At 36.0% G+C, this 23,939-nt stretch overlaps 2 protein-coding genes across 2 annotated transcripts in view; one reads left to right on the plus strand and one right to left on the minus strand.

Annotated features, from left to right (window-relative positions):
• Nucleotides 1-23,939, plus strand: part of LOC143201309 (agrin) — a 69,218-nt gene that overhangs the window by 41,716 nt on the left and 3,563 nt on the right. Inside the window, exons 2-8 of the mRNA XM_076412299.1 lie at nt 15,412-15,543; nt 15,607-15,754; nt 18,043-18,204; nt 19,183-19,326; nt 19,390-19,554; nt 19,611-19,889; nt 19,949-20,125. Of these exons, the coding sequence (XP_076268414.1) occupies nt 15,412-15,543; nt 15,607-15,754; nt 18,043-18,204; nt 19,183-19,326; nt 19,390-19,554; nt 19,611-19,889; nt 19,949-20,125 (1,207 nt within the window). The remainder of the gene's footprint in view (nt 1-15,411; nt 15,544-15,606; nt 15,755-18,042; nt 18,205-19,182; nt 19,327-19,389; nt 19,555-19,610; nt 19,890-19,948; nt 20,126-23,939) is intronic.
• LOC143201314 (uncharacterized) overlaps nt 1-23,939 on the minus strand; it is a 256,321-nt gene that overhangs the window by 36,047 nt on the left and 196,335 nt on the right. The window lies entirely within an intron of this gene.

A 23,939-nucleotide genomic window follows, 5' to 3' on the forward strand; every position in this document is an offset into this window, starting at 1 on the left:
CCTCTATATTCTAAATTCACATAGTATTTTGTGTTAATAACATTGTTTTAAAGATTTTAACGTAAAAATAAACTAGATGGCACCACTATGCAAATTTTTACACTTCAAATGACGTATGTTATTTCAGAAAATAACGTATAGTACGGTATAATTAACAAATAATTTTTTTTATTACTCTTCGTGAGTCCACAATCTGCCCTATTGGCAATAAGTATTTCTTCTGTCTATATTATATATACATGGCATGTAGAAAATCACTTCATTAAGCAATCTTCTGTATAAAATATTATCTTAATTAATTAGTCTTATTCTAAAGCTTATTCTAATCTCTACATATGTCCAGTAATCAGATCAGGTGGTGTTAAACGTTTTAGTCTACGCACTTCACTATCACGTCGCATATTTAGCTGATTAGCGAGTACATTGGGATGCACTGACACTCTTTCGAAGTACTTCACACAAACACGTTGGATTACACTCGTTATAGGTTCTAGAGGAATATCGCGTTGTATCACTTTATTTGAAATATAGTACGGAGCATCAACAATGGCACGCAACACCTTATTTTGGAACCGTTGAATGATGGATATATTAGATTTGCTAGCGGTACCCCATAGTTGAATTCCATATGTCCAAATGGGCTTGAGTATAGACTCATACAGCAATACCTTATTATCTAATGATAACTTGGATTTGCGCCCAATGAGCCAATACATTTGATATAATTTTAGTCCTAGTTGTTTCCGTTTAGAGAGTATGTGCTTCTTCCAGGTTAGGCATCGATCTAAATGCATACCAAGATATTTAACATGCTCTGCTTGGGGGAGTTGACGATGATTGATATTCACCGGTGGACATGTTCTTCTACGCAGGGTAAACGTTATATGCGTGGATTTTGATTCATTGGCTTTAATGCGCCATGTCTTCAACCATAATTGTATTTGCTCCAGGTGGGTTTGTAGGTTTATTGATGCTGTGACTAGATCTTCATGGGATGCTAAGATTGCTGTATCGTCTGCGTATTGCCACAGTAGTTATTTTTGTGGTGGGCAGATCAGCCGTATACAGAAGATACAGTACTGGACCCAGTACACTACCTTGCGGAACTCCTGAATATATGGGATTTAATTCGGTATGTTCATCGCCATTAATTTACAATAAAATGTCTGTCAGTGAGATACGATTTTAGTAGCTGATAGTCCGGATGAGGCAGAAGTTTCTTTAGTTTAACCTGCAAGCCCGTATGCCATACTTTGTCAAAAGCCTGAGATATGTCTAGGAAAGCAGCCGAACAATATCTTTTGGCATTTAGGTCAGCGTTTATTTGGTTTACAAGTCTATGCACTTGTTCTAACAAATAATTAAGAATAAAATTATTATAATCGATTATTAAACTTTATATTCTAAATTCAGGTAGTAATTTTTATTTTAATAACATTCTTTCAAAGGTTTTAATGTAAAACTTAACTAGATGGCGCCCCTATTCACATATATACACCTTAAATGTCATCTGGGAAGTATCTTATTTCAGAAAATAAGGTATAATTTTCCAATAATTAGGAATAAAAATTATTTTATAATCCATTATTATTCTTTGTATTCTAAATTCATGTAGTTTTCTGTTAATAACATTGTTTTAAACATTTTAACACAAAAAATAACTAGATGACACCACTACTTACATTTTTAGAGTTTAGATGTCATCTGCGACATATGTTATTTCAGAAAATAAGATATAATAATCGAATAATGGGAAATAAGAATAGTCGATTATTAATCTTTATATTCTGCATTCAGGTTTTCTTATGTTAATGACAGATCTTAACATAAAAACTAACTAGGTGGCAGCACCATTTCCATTCTTATGTCCTAAATGTCATGTATGACATATGTAATTAGAAAAATAAGGTATAATTACAAAACAATAAAGAATAGTTATGTTACAGCGAACAGGTACCCTAAAAACAAGTTATGTCGCGACGACACATCCAGGTGGCGCCTCCTGCGACACTTCCCGACCCCCCAAACGTCAATTAGACGTCATCCCGAAACCGTAAAACGACCGCCATCGAAACTAATGATACCGGCCGACTGGATTTTATAATCTCGCCAATCTAAGCGGAAGCCGGTCGACGTTCGCTTGCTTTACGACGTCGGCCTGCCCCGATGATTTAGTCGAGAGCGTGGCACGCGTTGCTCTTTTTTCCCCGTCGATTGTGTCGTTCTCCTTTCTTTTTTTTTCCCGTCTTATTCCAACGGACGGGCTACGGGCACCTTCTCAATAAAATATTATGCATTAAAACGGTCGGCATCACCGGGTACAGTTAGGCTTAATAGATTTTATGCGAAAATTAAACGTAGGTATCCGATGGAGTTAATGAGACGCGATGCTGGGCCTGACTGGTGTAATGCCGGTAATGGATGGTGATGTTTGTTCTCCTTATGGGTTTTCTGGTCGTTAGTTGAGCTGATAATATTGCCAGTCGCCCGTGGCGAAAACGCTTCGAACGGGTATCCTTGAGAATTCAATGAGATATATAGAAAACAGTAATTGGCGAGACTGCCACCGGTGTACTAACACCTTGTATAAATCACCGCTGACTTTTTATGAATAACTTATATGGTTCTAAAAATTCTTCATGGATAGTGTGGTTTTTCTTGCGAATTTTTCATCGGTAAAATAATTTGGTGCCAAATCTGGACCATAAGGTGGATGCCCAAGAACCTATGTGAAGGAACAACGTCTGGTAAAAAAGATTTTTCATTCAAAAATCTTCCATTATTCTGTGATTTTTGATGATCACTTTTCTCGGCATCAGAATATACCTCATCTATGGAAACAGTGAAAATCAAAAGGAGTAATATCTGGCGGATAGGAGTTCTCATTAAAATCTTCCATATGTAACATATATCATATTGCAAGTATCAAAACCAAACAAATAGCTTGGATTTTAATATTACGAAAAGCCGGATTGGGGAAGCAGTGGCACTGTTACTGTGGTGGCGGTTTCGAATCTCTCTGGGGCATGGGTATACTTTATACTACTTCATACAACTTCAATAGGCAACAGTGGAAAATACACATAGATGGCGCTACTAGAATTGAATCCATATGTTTTTAGTTGGTCCTAACCCTCAGAAGATGCCTGTATAAATTTGACAGCTATCGGATCATTAGTTTGTGAATTATAGCATTTTGAGTGAAGCAACTTTTGTTATTGTGAAAAAAAATGGTTAAAAACCAGTTGAAGCAAAAACGTGGCTTAATGTCGAGTTTCCGGACACTGTCCTAGGAAATTAAACCATCAAGGATTGGAATGCAAAATAATTTTGAATGACCGTAAATTGAAATTGAATCAAATAGCAGACACTCTAAAGATAATTGATATCTGTACATCATATCATTCACGAATGTTTGTGGATGAGAAAGCTCTGTGCAAAGTGGCTGCCGCGCGAGCTCACTTTTGACCAAAAACAACAACAACAGTGTTAGAAGATGATCAAGTGTCATGAAGTCGAGTTTTTGCGTCGATATGTAAAATTGGATGAAACATGACTCCATCATTTCACTCCAAAGTTCAATCGACAGTCATCCGAGTGGACTGCACACGATGAACACAACAGTCGTCTAGCAAGGTTATGGCGCCTGTATTTAGGGATGCGCATGGAATAATTTTCATTAGCTACCTTGAAAAAGGAAGAACCATCGACAGCGACGTAAGTGCCGCTTCACGAAGACAATAGACCGTGTCACAAGTCAGTGAAAACGATGGCAAAATCCATGAATTGGGCTTCGAATTGCTTCCTCATCCACCGTATTTTCCAGATCTAGCCTCTAGCAGCTATTTCCTGTCCTCAGATCTCAAAAGAATGCTCGCTGGGAAGAAATTTTCATCGAATGAAGCGGTGATCGCCGAAACTGAGGCCTATTTTGAAGCAAAGGACAAATCATACTACAAAAATGGTATCGAAAAGTTAGAGGGTCACTATAATCAGTGTATCACCCTTGAAGGGAATTATGTTGAATAAAAAAAACTAATTTTGCCAAAAAAATGTGTTTTACTATGGTAGGCCGGGAACTTTTCAATTGACCTGTTAAAAAGTTAACCATCCTTGATATATAGCATAACTCGAAAATCTATAACATATATTGTAAATCCCTTAAAATGAATTCAAGATTCTAATTAATTTTGGAAAATTATGTATGGGCAGTCAGAGGAATTCTGAGCAATTCAAGCTGCAGTCGCCATACAAAATCAATAAAGCTAATTTAACACTTGCCGCAGATGAGAAGCGTTCATTATCGGAACCGTTAGGTGCCATCGTGGAAAAAATACCACGAAAAAAAGTCATTTAAGAACCGTCAATTTCGTATTTTCTCGGGATATTCGCAAATTGCAACACACATCGTCAGTCAGTCAGCGCCCGGGGCCTTATGACAGACACTAGGAAATAATTGACTATTAACGCACCGCATAAGAAGTGGTAATTTGCAGCAGCGGCCGGTACACAGAGATTGTCACCGACGTCATAGCAATTGGGGTTTTTAGGTTATACGCGCCATATGCTGGAAATGTAAACAGCATGTACCGCAAACACTTAGCGACTCTTGACGTTCAATATTGACGGTCTTCATATACAGATAATTATATCGAATTAGCAACAAACTGTGAGGGTATGAAGATAACTCTTAATCGCAGAAGTATTTTTGTTACTATCACACTCCACAGCAAAAAAAGTGACACATACGAGGGTCACTATTTATTTTTCGGGAATAGGAAAAAAACAAATAGTTAAAGAATGAATATATTTTTATCGTTTTTCAACGTACTCGCCACGATGATCGATACAATTTTACATACGGTTAAACCAATTTTCAAAGCATTTATTCCATTCCGAATGAGGTATCTTCAAAATATGATTTTTGAACGCTTCAATAGCTTCTTGAAAATCGTTGACCACGCAGTTGATTCTTCACGGATGGGAACAATAAGAAGTCATTGGGTGCCAAATCAGGGCTGTACGGCAGATGACCCATCAATTCGATGTTTTGAGTGCTAAAATAGTCTCTTGTTTGAGCCGATGTGTGAGAGCCCGCATTGTAATGATAAAGAACAATCCGGCCTCTCTTATTTGTTTTCCTTATTTCACCGAAGACTTCTGCCAAACAAGTGGTTGTGTACCAATCAGAATTTACTGTTCTACGATCCTCTAGAGACACTGTTTCGTTATGACCACTTTTCCCGATGAAACAGGCCACCATTTTCTTTGAAGAACAACTTTTATTGGATTTGGTTCAACTTGGAAAACACATACAGTCGACTGCTGCTTACTTTCGGGCTCATACGAATATATCCATGATTCGTCACCTGTCACAATTTTATAAACTTCTTTCGAAGCACCGCTATTGAATTTCTTAAGCATTTCTTTGCACCAATCTACACAAGCCTTTTTTTGAGCGATTGTCAAATTGTGTGGGACAGCTAAGTGTTCATGTAAAATCGCATATATGCTGGAGGAAATAATGCTTAGGGATGCCTCAATCTCAAAATAGGTGACATGGCGATCCTGCTTAATCATTTCGCACACAGCATCGATGTTTTCTGGCACAACAGCCGATTTTGGACGACCTTCACGAAACTCGTCAGACAGCGAGCTACGACCACGACTGAATTCACTAAACCAGCGATACACGGTGGTTTTTGCTGGAGCTTCATCGCTTTGCTTCAGCATTTTGCAAAAGTCAAATTAAGTTGATTGATGCACTCTTGTTGTGATAAACCACGATTCAGTTCCATTTTTTGCCGAGACGAAACTTTCAACTAAATATAAAATTAACAAATAGCGTCTATGTAACAAAATGTTCTGAATACGTATATCGTCAAATATGTCAAACCTTACGATGAAACCGTCAGATGGACTCACATGACAACAGTGTTGCCAATTCCCGAAATATAAATAATGACCCTCGTATAATATCTTACAAATTTTTAGAGAACAAAAACCCAACTTCTATTTTCGAAAGTTTTTCCGTAAGTAGAAACTGGAAAATACGAATTATGTATGCAAGCTATATTTACAGCGTAATTGTTCCTCTTTTTAGTATTTAAATATATATATGTATATATATATATATATATATATATATATATATATATATATATATATATATATATATATATATATATGTATATATACACCATCTAAATTTGTGACGTCAAAACATCGCAACGTTGCCGCATCAACTCTGAGTTTTCGTTCAGTTTGGCTTTGACATACAACAAAATTTTAATTTAAATATATAAATAGTTGACCAAAAATGTAATCAAATATTTATTTTAACATTATAGTTCATCTAAAAACTACAGTTAATTATGCAGCCGCAATAGTTTATAGGTTACAGTTATAACCTCTTGTCACTATAGTTTTCAAGAATTTTGCATACGTCTGACAACCGGATGACTTGGACGGGCTTATTCTTGTACGTGTTCGAGCTAATCAGACAGCATTGTGCCGGTTTTTAACTAGACGATAAATATTGTCTGATTCTAAAACGAATTTACAAATTGCGGCAGGCAATACATTAAACATCTTTATGACGTGTGTACAAAAAACTTTGAATAGACTATATAAGTCAAATCGTTGAAAAAATATCTACTAGGTGATTGGATCTAGAGAAAAGCAATTGACTGCTCAAGTATTTTGGTTTTTCTCATATAAATGACCTTTGGAGCATCCCTACATATAAACTAATAATAATCCGCTAGCAATAATTCACTCCAACCCTTAGACACTACAACTAGAAAATTCGAGATGAGAGTGGACAAAATAAGATAATTAACATATATCGAATTAGCAGCAAATTGTCAGGGCATGGAGATAGCTCTTAACAGCAGAACTATTTTTGTTACTATGACACTCCACAGCAAAAAAAGTGACACATATAATAACTTACAAATTTTGAGAGAAGAAAAAATCAGCTTCAGTTTTATTCTTAAAAGTTTTTGCTTAAAAGAAACTGAAAAAAAAATTAATTATATATTCAAACTACATTTACAGCGTGATCATTAATTTTTTTAACCGATTTCAAAAAAGATGCACACCCGAGGTGGTTCCTTCGGAACCAAGTCAGGATCTGATGGGGGGAAGGGGAGAAATCTAGGGAAATCCTCAAATTTCAAAAGCACGTACAAAGTTTTCACATATTTGTTTAACGAAAATAATCAGATATTTGGGTATAATGTTATTCCTGAACTGATGTGACGGAAAATTGGCACTAGTTCAGTGTAAAAGCCGTCCCGTTTGGATTTTTTTTACTGTCTCGGGCGTTTTTTGACAATACGGACAAGGGTTTCTATGAAAGAGTCATAATGAAGATACCTTCAAAGTGGCAACGAATTAAAGAACAAAACGGATATGTGTATGTAATCTAATGTATGTAATCTCTAAGATATTTTTTATTTCCAGGACAAAAATGTTCTTAGATTTCATCTTAGTTATACAGGCAACTAATCTGAATAAGAACTAACATCATCTGCACTCGCTAGCATCATTAAAAAAGCTAGTCCATATGAAATGCATGTTTTGTTATAAATATCATCGCAATTTTTACTATAAAATTACCATTTACACAAGAAGTGTTTTAGTTGCGAATTTACATGTATCTTCGGCTAATATACGCGGCATAATTCAAGATCAAGTGCGGAGATTGCGGGAATAGCTTCGAGCTGCCGATGAAACCGACTTTTATTTTATCGACGAACTCCGAATGCCGCGGGCGCATTTTTTCGCCGCCGTTCGTAATTTCATTGAATAACCGACGATTTTTCACATGCCGAGTGCCCATAAACCATCGGCCCTATCGCCTCGGATAGTTTGGTTACTTTGCAGCGCCATATAGACCGACGTGTTCGAGCCTTTGATACGATCGTATATCTTTTGATGTATGCAGTTTGCGATTTAATTCGCGAAACTTTTGCCGGGTGTTACGTTACCGCAGTGGTCGTAAATCAAAGAAGAAACAGATAAGAAGGTTAAGAAGATACCGTACCGTTCAAGAGAGCAGTTTTTGCGTGACATATTATACATTGTAAAATGCTACGCTGCTGTCCCCAACTGATATATAGTATATTCAAAGTTAATTTGTACATATGTCATCTAAATTTGGAACGTCAACTCTGAGTTTTAGTTCAGTTTGATCCATGGTTCATCCATGAGGTAGAGTTCTAGGCACGCTTTGTATGTAGTGGTGTCCCCCTGGAGGCCTCATCCACCTAATTATCAATTATATATCAAAGTAATGTATTTTATTTTCATTAGAGAGCATATTTATCTTTTTACGTTTAGTTCTCGTTTCCTTCGATGTTGTGTTTACTTGTCAAGTCATCTTGATATCACTGTATTTTTTATTTCTTCTGCTACTACCTTTTTGGTGAATTTAAGCTTATATTGTTCTTTATTTTTTTTAGATATTTTATTGATCGTGTCCGTACGAATACTATATTCGAACTTCTAACCGAACCAGCCTGTCAAAGTCGTCCAGTTGTCAAACGTATGCAAAACTCTTGAATACAATAATAAAAAGGGATTATAACTCTAACCTATAAACTATTGTGGCTATATAATTAACTGTAGTTTTTAGATGCACTATAATATTAAAATAAATTATATTTGATAACACTTTTGATTCATTATTTTAGATTAAAATGTTGTTATAGCTCAAAGACAAAATAAACTAAAACTTAGAGTTGACGCGGCAACATTGCAACGTTTTGACGTCATAAATTTAGATGACAAGTATGTAAAATGTACAAAAAACTTTGAATAGACTATATATATATTTATATCATTACTTATATCATATTTATATTATTATTATTTATATTTTAAAACTAATATATCTTACAAGAGATTATTATTATTACTCAAAATCTAATTTTTCATTAATATGTATATATGGTACCAATTATTCTCAATGAATACCTTTTTAAAAGAATTGACAGAATTCGCACTAGCACCTACTAACATTATAGATAGCATTATAGATAGCTTCAGATATCCAACAATTCCTTTTACAGAAACAGAGTTGAATATTTATTTGTATTGTATCCATTTATGTTTTTATCTGTATTTTAATAACTTTTTGATTATTTTACCATATGAAATACCGCAAATTTATATACTACCAACATGTTCTTACATGTTATCAACATGTTAGTTGATTCAGAGGTGTCATAGCAACCAGTAAACTCACACGGTTACAATATAAATATTATGTCATCATTAAACATTGAGATAAGCTCGTTTTAGTAATATCTCGAAAACACATCGTAAAAAATATCAATATTGACATCCTTCTTTATACTTCCTGCTAGGCAGATAAATACCACTCCCATCGAAATCCACTGAAGACAGCGAATAGGAGAAATGGTATAGAACAGGAGATCCTAATAGAAACTGTATCGGCTCTGTAATCAAGTTGCTTTGAACGTAAGCGATGTCCATTCTCGAACGCCTCCATATTCACCAAACCGTAACAGACGAAATTGAAATAAGTGCCGATACCGATCGGACGAACTGATCTGCCGTAAAAATCCCGCTTTATATATTATTTATAATTTATTAGATATACGAGGGTGTATCGCAAGGTATTTGCGAGAGTTACTGTTTATATTTTGAGTCCAACAAAGAAAAGACTGTAATTTATTAACAAAAATGGCTTTATTGTTTCTTGGGGTACTGTCCAAGTTAAAGAAATATTGAAATTAATCTTTGGAACATTTTTTCCACTCTGATCAATCTATTTATTCATTTGGTACCAAATCAGAGCTATATGGAGGATGACCCATCGATTCATTGTCGCTTTTTGCTCGTATTTTTCGAAGTACTTCTGATAAACAAATGGTCGTGTACCACTCAATTCACCATTCTAAGTTGCTAACGGTTGCTACATGTCCAGTTATTCGGAAGGATCAGGCAATGATTTACTTCGAAGTGATTGACGCACGAATTACTGGCTCGTCTTGAAAGACTCATACAGGGGATTGTTGTTTTGCTTGCGATTGTGTAGATGTTATACGCAGCGTTTCATAAGCCATTTCTAGTTACTGTAAACAGCACAACTTATACGTTCGGAAGGAGGTTCCAATTACAGACGTCAGATAGGGTCACTTAGAATTCCCTGGGCTCAAAATATAAATGGCAACCCTCGTAAACACCAGACTTTCTGGCTGGATATGTAACGAGGTTTCAAGAATAGAAAACAGAGTCGAAAAGATCTCAAGACAAGTGCAAGACAGAGAACGTTCTGACAAACCGAAAAAGTTTGAAGATGGGAAACTGCAAGAGTTATTGGATGAAAACTCGACCCAAACTCAACAACAGTTGGCAGAAACGTTCTATGTGGGACAAGAAATGATTAGCCACCGATTAAGAGCAAATCGCGAATATGAGTGCCACATCGTCGTACCCTGCAGACCTGGCCCCGTCCGAATATTAACTTTTCACATGAATGGGACACGCGCTTGCAGTGCCGCACTTCTCCAATTTCGAAGAAGTTAGAAAATGGCTCAACGAATGGTTTTGCTCAAAGGACAAGCAGATTTTTTGGGATAGCATCCATAAATTGCCCGAAAGTCGAGCCGGTTGTATATATTGAAATGCCCAATACTTTAAATAAATACATTTTGCCATTTTCTTGAAAATGATGTAGTTTTTTCACCTTGTGAAATACAACTTTTTGTTATTTTGAACCCTTAACACTCCATAACCTATATAAATATCAAGCAGCATTCTAACCCTGGTAAGTCTTCTTAACCAAACCGTATTGATGAAGAAATCGCAAGTTTTTTTTATTGTTACGCTATCAAGCCGTCGGCAGCGGGCCGAACCGTATTTCATAAGTTACTTCCTTTGTTGCCTTCTTGGAATATCCGCGGACCCACTGGCATCAGAGCGATCGATAGGCCAGCAGTCAAGCACGACTGATTCTAAAATTTAATGAAGCAGAATATGCGAGAAAAAAACACCACAATCACGAGAAAATAAGGCGATCATATAAATCGCGCCGGTCGGGAAAACAGTATTTGCTTAAAAGCTTCGGCTGCGGATAGAAAACGTGTTTTGTCTTTTCCACTCTCTCTCTCTCTCCCTCTCTCCTTCTCTTTCTATCACTCCCTCGTACTTTTTTCCCGACGTTGTTTTAATACCGAAGGACGCAGCTTTAATTCTGCGCAGATAGCGGTCTTTATTTATGACTTTCTGTAAGGCATTTTACTGCCTGATATCCTTTTACAATAAAAAGTCGAAATATATGTGCTAGCTATGCGAAAAGTCTCAGCTCTGACGTGGAGATAGCGTGGTTAATAGTAGTACAGCGACATTACCGAGCAACAGCTAAGGTTTCGTATAGTTAAGTGTGTCAATTTAGCTTTTGACTGAAGATAACCGGTGTTGCACTTAATTCATGGCGTTTTTTTTATAATATACTCAATATAAAATACTCAATCAAATATAACAGGTCGATTGAAAAGTCCCCGGCCTGACAGATAGATGGCTCTACTAGAATTAATTGAAACTGAATGAAATAGCAAACATTCTAAAGATATCGACTGAACGTGTACATCATATCATTCACGAATATTTGGGTATGAGAAAGCTCTGTGCAAAGTGGGACGAATTGATGATTCAGAGCAGTGTTTGAAGATGATCAAGTGTAATTAAGCCGAGTTTTTGCGTCGATATGTGACAATAAATGAAATATGACTCCATCATTTCACTCCGAAGTCCAACCGACAGTCATCCGAGTGCACTGCACACAATGAACCCGCTCTAAAGCGTGGGAAAACGCAACAGTCGGCTGGCAAGGTTATGGCGTCTGTATTTTGGGATGCGCATGGAATAATTTTCATTGACTACCTTGAAAAAAAGAAGGACCATCAACAGCGACTATTACATAGCGTTATTGGGCCGTTTGAAGGACGAAATCGCCGAAAAACGTGCTGCCTCACCAAGACAATGCACCATCTCAAAAATCGATGAATTGGGCTTCGAATTGCTTCCTCATCCGCCGTATTCTCCAGATCTGGCCACCAGCAACTATTTCCTGTTCTCAGATCTCAAAAGAAGATCTCAAATGAAGAGGTGATCGCCGAAACTGAGGAGGGTCGCTATAATCAGTGTATCACCCTTGAAGGAAATTGTGTTGAATGAAAGAAACTAATTTTGTCAAAAAAATGCAATATGGTAGGCCGGGGACATTTCAATTGACCTGTTGTTATTATTATAATATTTTTATTATATCTAACATTAGATATCTTAATTTATTACTATTTTTCTTCTATATTTTCTTGAATATACAAGCAGGACGGGTGCGGAATAAGTACAACGGTAGACTACTGAAAACCTTCACTGCCGATCTGGGATTAAATACTTGCCCTGGAAACCGACTACGTTTTTTTCTGATTACAACAATTAAATATTCCTAATAACGTTTTTTAACGTGTGTCCAGTCTAGATGTTAATACTTTTAAACAACTTTTTGTGTCACGCGCCAGGGTCTGTTCGGCACTGAGGTCAAATCATATTGCCGATATAAAATTATAATAATGGGAATCAAAACTATTAAAACAAGATAAAAAAATGTTCAGCAGAAAAACAAGAAAAAAATAATGAAGAAAATGTTACTACAAACAAACAAAATATCTATTCAAGTAAATTGAGAAGTCAATAGAAATAAAAGAACGACCATAAGTTAATACAAATGTTCACTAAAACTCACGAAATAAATAAAAATCCTATTCGGGTAAATCATAAGAGGTCACTCATGACTAATTTTTACGCAGTCTAAACAGTAACCAAGATATCCAGGACATGCAGTGCATACATTTTTTTTGTAAATAACAATTTTACATTGCTTTTTCATTACTTTTCCTGCTAATAACCGCTCTGGAAATAGGTTTGGACGGAGCCTTTAGTAACCATTTTATGACACACAACATTTATTGTAAGGTTAGGGCACGTTTCGTATCTATTTTTCTACTTTTAGGGCGAGAGGGCCCTGACCTACCAATATTCTTTCCCGCCATATACAATTCTGTAATACATATGAATCATAGAAGGATAAAATCGAAATCAAACACGTAAATGACTCACCTATAGTCTTCATATAATGCCGATAGAACTGTACGGGCACACTGCTAACGCTAAATTAAATACAAGGCTTAGAAAGACCACCGCACTTATAACGCGCTGGAGCGTAATTGGCAGCGAACATGTTAAGCTAAAGATTAAACTTCCATACACTATTCAAGTTCATGTGGTTTGGTTCTCTTCAATCTTTCGATTTCCTGCGTGTTGTCTAGTATCGGCTTCGTAAATCCATTTGACGTTCTTCAGTTCTGAAAAGCGTTAAAGACTACAGAATGTCATATATTAACGTTGATAACTCGAGTAAACCCAACGTTTAAAAAAACGTCATATTTTTTCCGCAAACCAAGTTACTAATTGAAAATAGTTTCGAATGAAAACGCAGCAATTATCTTCGAATAAATCAGCAGTCAGGCCAAATCAGATGGATAACAGGAAACGTAGTTTTTACATCTATGAATCGCCGTATTAATTAAATTCAATTCTGCTCGATAGGACCGGAGTCCTAGCTACCTCCCGAGGCCGTATGAAGACGATGTTTTAATTGCGCTGGGCTGTGGCGGCTTTAGAACAGGCTGGTCGGAATGCAATTCATTGTTATAAAAACGACTCCGGTTGCTAACCGTTCTGTTATGGAAGCTCTTCGTTTTTTTTTTTTTTTTTTTCGCTTTTTGTTTGATGCATCTAGACGATGGTTCATATCGTTGATTGATATGTCGTTTTTGTTCTCTATGTTACACTATGCAATAAGAAAATATGCCTTAAATGGTTTGTTCTTTAGATGGGTTCGATGCTAATCATTTTTATCTACAATTCATTACAATGACTCGTTCTTGTCTTATATGTGTGAAATATGTGATTTTTGTTATGACACTTATATATTAAATTGTTGAAAAATCACACACCAAGTGTTTGGATCTAGAAAGAATCAAATAGCATCCCCTGGAAATCAATATCGTTTGGATTGTCTTTTATAAGTCTGGAGCAACTGTGTCTATGACCTCTGAAGCATTCCTAGACTACAGCAGTCCTATTATTAGCAGTGTCTTGATAAAAGCATTCTGAACTGGTAGTCATGCAACAATGATAACTGCAAAACTAATTTTAAAAAAATCAAGGCGGGAGTGGAGAAAATAGATGCCTAGAGACATGCTGCATTCAAGCTGATAGTATTTTGTTTTTCTATAACCATTTGAGTATGGTGCAATCATGGAAATGTTTTGGGGTAACATTTCTCCATGCTCAACAATGAAAAATCCACCACTAGATGGAAAAAAACGAGATGGAAGTGGGGTAAATAGATTTTTAGGGATATGTTGCTTTAAACTGATAATATTTTTGTAGTTATGTGATGAACTAAATATGGTTCCATAATAAATATATCTTAATAGAACTTTTCTCCATTCTCCACACTGAAAAATCCACAACTAGATGAATAATATCGAAATGGGAGTGGAGAAATAGATTTTTAGACATGTTGCAGTCATAATGAAAGTATTTTTGTAATTCTGTGACTCTGTATGGTAGCTTTATAGTTATAGTTGTCACATATCTTTTCTTTCCTCTGTTTACACTTTTCTTTAGTATCCCCTACCTTTATACCAAAGTAATACCAGTAAGTAATCTTCACAAGAGGCCCCAGATTATATTTCTATCAAGAAACCCTTATTTTACTACAAAAGTAACAACATTTATTGAACATATTTATTTCTATGGCATGTTGATGCAATAAAATACCAAAAGAGGATATTCTGCACCAAATGCAACAAAAATATTACGAAATTCGCAATTATAGGAATAATGTTACCATTTATAACCTTTACAGTACAAAAGCATTTGTATTTTCACTGTAAATCGATATGTAATCGGTAATTTTTAAAGAAAATGAAAATATTTTTGAGGCTAAAATAGCTTTGTTGTTAGATAATATGGTTAGCAATGAATTAAAGAATTATCTTTAGTGGCTCTACAAGACCTTGATGATACTTACTTTAAACTTGCTAAAGTATTTCCGAAATGATTCAGTTGATGATGGTGCGATTTATAGTTAGCCGTGAAGACTTATATCGTTGCCAATCCAAATCTGCTGATTGATGACAATCAAAAATCGAACACATTTTTATAAAAATTGGAATGAAAAAAACCCAAAACAACAATTTCTTGACTTACAGTCGAACCTTCGAAACTCAAAAAACTGTATAATTCCTTCAAAAAAAGCGATAACTGATGTGGATACAAAAAACTAACCATTCTTTTAATTTTCAGAAATATCAGCGCTCAGAGACTCTTCTTGTCCCAGAATCTGTCAACAGAACGCCTATGGGGACCCCGTCTGTGGTTCCGACGGCATCATATACGCCAACGTCTGCGAAATGAAGAAGAAAACATGCGGCAAAGGTAAGAAACAGACTCTTCTATGATGTCTCCCTTCTGATTCACAACATTAATGCATGTCTGTAGGTGTAACCCTGGCATCCGATCCCGGACTATGTCAAAGATCATCAGGATCCAAATGCGAACATAAATGTGGCTCGGAAAAGGACCCGGTCTGCGGTACTGATGGTCGTACCTATCTCAACAGGTGTATGTTGCAAGTGGAGATGTGCAGGTAAAATAGAAATAGTTACTATTAATTTTAAATAATGTAAGTGTGAATACACGTGAAACAAACCAAACATAATGTAGAACTGTCAATTATTCAAATTATGATGATGACAATGACATGAAAGACATCCACATCGACACAGAAGAGAAATAACAGGTCAATTGAAAAGTCCCCGGCCTACCATACTAAAACATTTTTTTTCTTTTGGCAAAATTCGATTATTTTTCAACATAATTCCCTTCAAGGGTGATACACCGATTATAGCGGCCCTCCAACTTTTCACTTTCTTCGACGAAAATTTCTTCCCAGCAAGCATTCTTTTGAGATCTAAGAACAGGAAATAGTCGCTGGGGGCCAGATCTGGAGAATACGTTGGATGAGGAAGCAATTCGAGGCCCTATTTATAGATTTTTGCCATCGTTTTCATCAACTCATTGTTGTTTTTGGTCAAAAGTGAGTTCGCGGGGCACCCACTTTGGACAGAGCTTTCTCATACCGAAATATTCGTGAATGATATGACGTACACCTTCAGTTGATATCTTTAGTGTGTCTGCTATTTCATTTAATTTCAATTTACGGTCATTCAAAATCACTTTGTGGATTTTTTTATGTTTACGTCGATAACAACCTATTTTGGGCGTTCACTGCGTTGATTTTCCTGGAGCAGTGTCCGGAAACTCGGCATCAAGCCAAGTTTTTGCTTCAACTGTATTCTTTCTCAATAGTTTATCAACACGTGAAATTCCTTTTTATCAATTTTTTTCACAATAACACAAGTTGCTTCACTCAAAATGCTATAATTCACAAACCAATGACCCGACAGCTGTCAAATTTATACAGGGCTAACTAAAAAACATATGGATTTAATTCTAGTAACGCCATCTATGTGTCAGTGTTAATTGGATTTCTGTAACTAATGGTTAATTGGGCGCATCTTATATATTTTTATTTGTATCATCAACCTATTGGGATCATAAAAAACTACAAAAAATAGACAAAACAATTTCATAAACTTCGTTTATTAATAGAATTAATATTAATATTTAGTGATGCCACCCTTTGCTGAAATAAGAGCTTCATTGCCTCGGGGCATGCTCTCAGTACATGTGCTCGCATCTTCCTCGAGTTTGGAGTTGTAATGCCATTGTCTGATGAGGGTTTTAATTAACTGCTGCTTGTTGGTAACCGTTTCTTTTGCAATCGCTCGTTTAGGGAGTTCCCACATGTTTTCTATGAGGTTCATATCTGGTGAATTCCTTGTGACATGGTGTCGTCACCATGCATAAAATGTATTTGTCATCGTCAGGGAACCATTCATTGAACTGCGGTAGGGAAGGGGTTTCTAGTACTCGCTTGTAATGGTCTTGTTTCATTGTTGGTTCGACAATGTAACATACGTACCATGCATTTGTCTAAAATAACAGACCCTAACATGAAATTAACCTCAAGGCCTCAGTCCTATTAGATTATCTTCAACTATTGTTGTATGTATTGTATCGTATTGTATATCTATTGCCTCAGCATTGTCCTCTTCGAAATCTTTATACCCTCGTCGTTTATTGTCGCAGACAAATGAGCAACGCTCTTTTTACCATTTTCAAGGCATATAGTTCTGATTTTTCGATCGGTACGAGGTGTAGTGATCCTCTTTCTGCCACATTTGCCAGTGCGATTTGCTTCAAGAGGCTTTTTATTATCAATTTTAATTTTAACTGGACTGACGACAGATTTTGAAACTCCAGCAATAGCTGCTATCTCTCTCTGGCAATGTGTGGAGTACTGTAACAACTCTACATTTTTTTGGAGATGTGTCCAAAGCCTAACCCATCCTGAAAAGTTGAAAATTTGAAGTAATCGTATCGAACCATTAATAGAATGAAAATTTGTAGACAAAATATAGCAAAAGTATTAATATACTTAGGATTATTTACCTTTTAATTATTTTAGACACAAAAGTCGGTTAATCAACGTCTCACAATTGACAAATAGCGCTGGTATACCGTGTTGCCATTTTACAAAAACAATAATAATTATACCAGTAACTATTTAAGATAAAATAATCCTTTAAAAACAACATCATCTATTCAAACAAATATAATAAATTATAAATTACATAAATATGACTACTGTTCCTAATAATTTCGTCACATTCTGTATGCCCTAGAATCATTGGGGTCCAGTTTTGATCTTATTATTTGTCTTGTCTGATTTTGTTGAAACTTTAATTATTTAAGTTATTGACTCATTTAAACTCGGCGATAAGTGTAACAGGTGTTATTCTCTGATTACAGATTGGGCATAGGACTGTCTCACTTGGGTCCATGCAACAACATCAGCGCTCATCGCGAGAATTGTCCAGTAGATTGTCGACAGGCTCCCCTGGATGGTCCGATATGTGGAAGTGATGGCAACGTGTACAAGAGCACCTGTCAAATGAAATTGCTTACATGCGGGTAGGTCGAGTAATTGATTGTGGCGAATAGTAATTGCCGGGTAAGGTCGACATTACACTCGATGAATTTACACCGAAGAAAGAGGTGAAGCACCGAGTCCGCCATATCGGATCGCTACCTGTTCCGTTCGTTTGTTTTCTCGGTTTTGAGAAGACATCGCCTACTAGATCTTATTTTTTTATTAAATTGTCACTAGTCATTGCCGACCTACAATTTGTCTTTACATTAACTTAAATCTAGGTATATATCTAGGAGGACCCTATATGTTGCTATATGAAATGATATTATTATTTATTTTTACTTGTGCTTGTGCGGTCTGATTTACTTTTGTTACTTTTTATTTTCCAAGTCTGCGTCCACTTATTTATATTGTCACTTACCTGTTGTAATTTTCGTGTGGCTTCTCCGTTGTTGTCTCCAACAGCAATAGTCGCGTGTCATCAGCAAATATAGCCATCGTGATATTTTTCATTTGCGGTATATCACATGTGTAAAGTAGGTAAATAATTGGCTCCTATAGACTTCCTTGTGGTACACCTGCTTAACTTCTTTTATTGTAGAGTGGGCTTCCTCGTGTTAGTAGGCTTGTGCAATATTTAAGAATATAGGTGAACATACCTTTTAACATTGAACATTTAACTTTGAACATATTGTTAACACACTCAAAATGATTCATATGTATTAAGCTCTTTCCCTCTATAGTCCACTAGATGAATCTGTCCTCTCATTATGTAACGTTTATCAAAGTGAATTTATTCAAAAAAGTGATCGCTAGTGATCGAATATCAATCATGATTTATTAAGTGAATAATATTTCTTCCCTAATAAAGTAAAGAAAATATTTTATATCTTTAAAGCATAAAAGGAATATACGAATAAAAAAAATTAAAATTGTTATTTGACTTGTTATTGAAATTGTATATTAAAAATTATATTTTGATAAAATCGATTCTATAAAATAACTAACCGTATTTTCAGACAAGGTGTTGTAAAAACCAACAAGAAATACTGTCAAACCACCAGACACTGTCGCGAATCCTGCTGGAGGAACGCCAGACCAGCCTGCGGATCGGACGGGAAGATCTACACCAACGTCTGCAAGATGAAGTCCAAGAACTGTGGGTTAGTACAACGATACGTTTCCCTGTAACATGAATAGCTTCCATAGCTGAGATCGTCTTTCAGCAAGCACGTGTTCGAAGTACCCATGGCCCATTGCGTCGCTCAAGAACGCACGACCAGCAGCACCAACTGCCCCATGGACTGCGAGGACGAGATCGAGAAGCCGACCTGCGGATCCGACGGTTATATCTACAAGAGCGAGTGCGAACTGAGAATGTTGAACTGCGGGTGAGGTGTACTGCTGATGTTCACGGATTCTCGTTAAGACTCCTTATTGTTTTTAGAAATAACCGAAGAGTGGCTAAAGTGGACTTCGAGAAATGCAAAAACCGACTCACCAAATGCTCCAAAGTGCAATGCTCCAGCGAACTGGATCAAGTATGTGGAACGGACGCCAAGACCTACATCAATCAGTGCCACCTGAGCACCGCCACCTGTCTGAAAGGCATCCAACTAGCGCATCTGGGCAACTGTACCGAACTGAAGGAAGACCCCTGCCCGGAGTACTGCGAGGACGTGGTGGACGAAGAACCGGTCTGCGGAAGTGACGGCAACGTTTACAAGTACATCGCCCTAAGGTCGTTCTTGAGCGTCATCATCAAACCGTGTGGTTTTCTTTCAGATCCAGTTGTCACCTTAGAAAAGAAACCTGCGGACAACTGGTCATCGAGGTACCACCGCAGCATTGTCGTACCACAGCGCTGTGCAATGAGGACTGCACCGAAGACAGAAACTTCGTCTGCGGTTCCGATAATAAAATTTACAGGAATGAGTGCGAGATGAAGCGAGATAACTGTGGGTAAGTCCACGCACACATAGACATACATTTATCAACAACATAATCGATACAAAAATCGATACAACATATTTTATTCTATAAGTATTGTCTATTGTCCATTGTCGAATCGACCGATTTTTTGGTATCTTCATAACAACTCAAGCTCTGCTCAGACAGATCACAGTCACTCAGATACCGAAACAACTAGTAATCAGAAGGAACAAGGTTTGGAGAAGACGGCGGGTTTCTATTTTAATGTTTCCAAGTATGTTTTCAAAGTTTAACCAACTGTGGTCAATGCAGAAACTGGCTGCATGGGAAAGGAATCCTTAAAGTTTTTTTTTAATAAAATTATAGTACAATACAAAACATATTTCTCATTTTATATGCTAGTTATTGATTTTTTGCGGATAGAATTTATAAACGGATACATAATCTACAAACCCTTAATACAAATAAATTGATTATTAGATTTATTTACAGCAAAAAAACATATCGATATCATTGTTCTGGGCTAATACAATCGATAGCATGTATACATCCCCAGGATATATTGCTTATTTTACTATATATGGAATAATAATCTCTGTAAATAAAGCAATAAAACCTCTAGAACTATATAATCCAATACCACTTATTTAGTCAACCTTCCAGGTTATTTCATTTCCTGCAGGACCCTTGTGACAGGGAATACAGAGGAAGCAGTTTTTGTAGTAATTAGAATCCAAATTTGTAAGGAACAAAGAAATAAGAAACTTTTAATGAGTTATAATAAACTAGACGAAATCTAAACGGCCATATATACTTTAAAAGCTATTCAGAATCGAAGGGAACTAAAATAAAGCGTTTTGATGTGAGTTTAAACAAAACTGAATCAGTCATAAACTACAGGGAAATGAACAAGATGTATATGATTAGAGATATCATATGATCTTCTAGTTGAGAGTATCCAAACATAATTTGGATTTACGTCAATACAACTGGTTAGCAAATAAAAAACAGAAACTGATGTAGATTATCGAAATTGGCATTGCATGTTCACAAAACTATTAAATACGTTCTATAGTACGAAATGTAAACTGTCTAATGGCTAGTAAAGCCATCTTTTAGCATTTTTTTTAATAATCTCTTATAACTTCAACAATTTTCCCGTGGAAAATAAGTATTATTATATGATTTCCGTTATGTAATAAATGATCTGCTGTACAACTTATAATCTAAATCTTATTCTATATACTATTCTAACTTATTTTAAACTCTATCCTAACTTATTCTAAAGACTCTTCTAACTTAATATGAAATCTGGCTCTATCTGTCTATTAATCAGTTCGTATGGTAGTTTGCGTTTGAGCCTAAGCACTACCCTTCGTCTTCGCACACATTTAACTGTTTTGCGAGTGCATTAGGATGCACTAATAATCTTTCAGAGTACTTCGCACTAATACTTCGAATCACACTCATTATGGGTTATAAGGGGATATCAGGCTGAATCAGTTTGTTGGTCACGGAATGGGGGGCATCGACGATGACTCGCAACATTATATTCTGGAACGTCTGGAGTATAGCTATGTTAGATTTGCTAATAGTACTCCACAGTTCAATACCATATGTCTAAATGGGCCTAAGTATTGACTTATACAGCAGAACCTTGTTATCTAATAATAATTTACATTTCAATTCATCAGCTAATACATTTGGTTTGGTTTAGTTTTGTCTGCTTGCGGAGGTTCATGATTATTCAATTTTACTGAGGGACATGTTCTTCTATAAAGGATGAATGTCACATGGGTAGATTTTGTCTGATTTGCTTTGATACGCCACCTTTTCAACCACAATTCGACTTTGTTAAGATGAAGTTAGAGGTTTCTTATGACTGATATGGGATCGTCGTGTGATGATAAAACCGCTGCATCTTCAGCATATGTTGCAGCAGTAGTGTTTCTAAAGCTCGGTAGGTAGTTTTAGATGATAGGTGGAACACCCTGAGAAATATTGAGAAATACAGCAGAGCAATATTGTTAATGAGCAAGTTTTTGTTAATTTGGTTGACTAATTTATGTATTTGTTCTGTTGGTCCGTGTTTATTACGGAAGCCAAATTGATGGTCTGGAATAATATGTCTCTCCTCTGCAATTACTTTGAGTTTCTTGATGTATAGTTTTTCGAAAAGTTTAGAGATCACAGGTAACAGGCTTATAGGACGATTAGACGTCTCCTGTCTTTGATTTTTTCCCAGGTTTAAGAATCATAATAATAAGAGTCACTTTCCAAGTGCCAGGAAAGTAATTAAGTCAGCATGGCGTTAAATGGGGGTAATGGAATGCTATTAATTTGATGTACTTTCCTGAGAGCTCTCATAAGGTTGTTCTAGTAATTAGGTCAAATCCAGGAGCTTTGAGCATTGATTTCTATAAGTATTGTTTGTTTAACATCCTTAACAGTAAATTTTTCATGTAGGCTTAAAAATGAAAGATTTATTTTTACTGATATACTATATTAATCCATACTCTTAATAAACGTGGTGAAATTACTAAATTAGGTAATTGCAGTTTTCCCCAATCAACTAAATAGTATGTTCGAGCGTCTATAAACCGTATCAGACCAGTGGCAAGTAATTAATTACGGGCAAACGTTCCAGTTGACAATTTCGTTTATTTACGTTGTTAATCTGAATCGAAATGTCAGCAAAATGAGACTCTCCATGTTTTATTAATGGGGCGTCAGCATACGTTACTGTCGTTTTGTTTGTTTTCGACTCGAGAACTGGTCGTTACAGTTTCAGCGATGGCCTCGATCTACCTTGACATTCTTCGAGATATAAAAAGAGAACCGGTGCAGGCGCTGGTGTAATCGGTGGGCTTCGAACTTATAAAACTGTTAAATGTATCGAGGACCCTCATCATTGTTTCGTTTCTCCGATTTTCGTATATCGGGCTGCGATGTTTTCGTTGTTTCTCAAAGAAAATGTATTTATATAAATGTATATAACCTTTAGGGTTATGTTTATGGCTCGGTGAATGGAGGTAAAATGAAATGAAACAGTGGTGTTTACATTATGTGACCGTTAATTATTGAAGTAACTAGCAACCCGCCCCGGCTTCGCACGGGTGCAATCCTGATACTAAATTAAATACACTACAGAAAAAATATGAACGTTGTATATAAAAACATAGCGGCCCGCTCCGACTTTGCACGGGCATAAAATATATATGCCTATGTCACTCAATGAAAACATGATTAAAATCGATCCAGTATTTTTGGTTCATTTATTACTGCCCTTGGCCTGCACGCATTAAATTTGGAGTAAAACAATTCCTCTTCCCCTATAGTTACTATGAAGATTTCCTGCTATCTTTGGAATATCTAAATTCATACAATTTTTATTACATTACACATTTTTAAACGCAAGTTTTAAATTTGTAATATCTCCGAAAATATTTGTTTAATTTACATGCTGTAAGGAACCATATTGATCTATATTAATTGCACACTGTATTTAAGGTACTTAATTCGATAAGGATTAATGCCGTATTGCTTAAAATAGCTTCGTAAATAAGCCATTTTCTCACGTAAAAAGTAAACAATAAAAATGGTTAATATGGGTTATCCCTAAAAGATAAACATATACCATCGCGGACTTTTTTGTAGACCTTTTTATGGTGTACAATACTGTAGTACATTAATTTGATCTAACTCGTAGGGTTAGGCAGCGTTTTTGCTAATTGCTAAATAAGCCTAAAAAATAGGTTAATTTACGACATCACGTTAGAAACCTCTAAAATTAGCAATGTTGCCTTAGTATATTATGCATGTATTATACATATAAACCTTCCTC

This window comes from Rhynchophorus ferrugineus, unplaced genomic scaffold (assembly GCF_030347505.1).
Source record: "Rhynchophorus ferrugineus isolate W39M unplaced genomic scaffold, kcgeb_rfMv2 rfM8, whole genome shotgun sequence".
NCBI classification, from domain to species: domain Eukaryota; kingdom Metazoa; phylum Arthropoda; class Insecta; order Coleoptera; family Curculionidae; genus Rhynchophorus; species Rhynchophorus ferrugineus.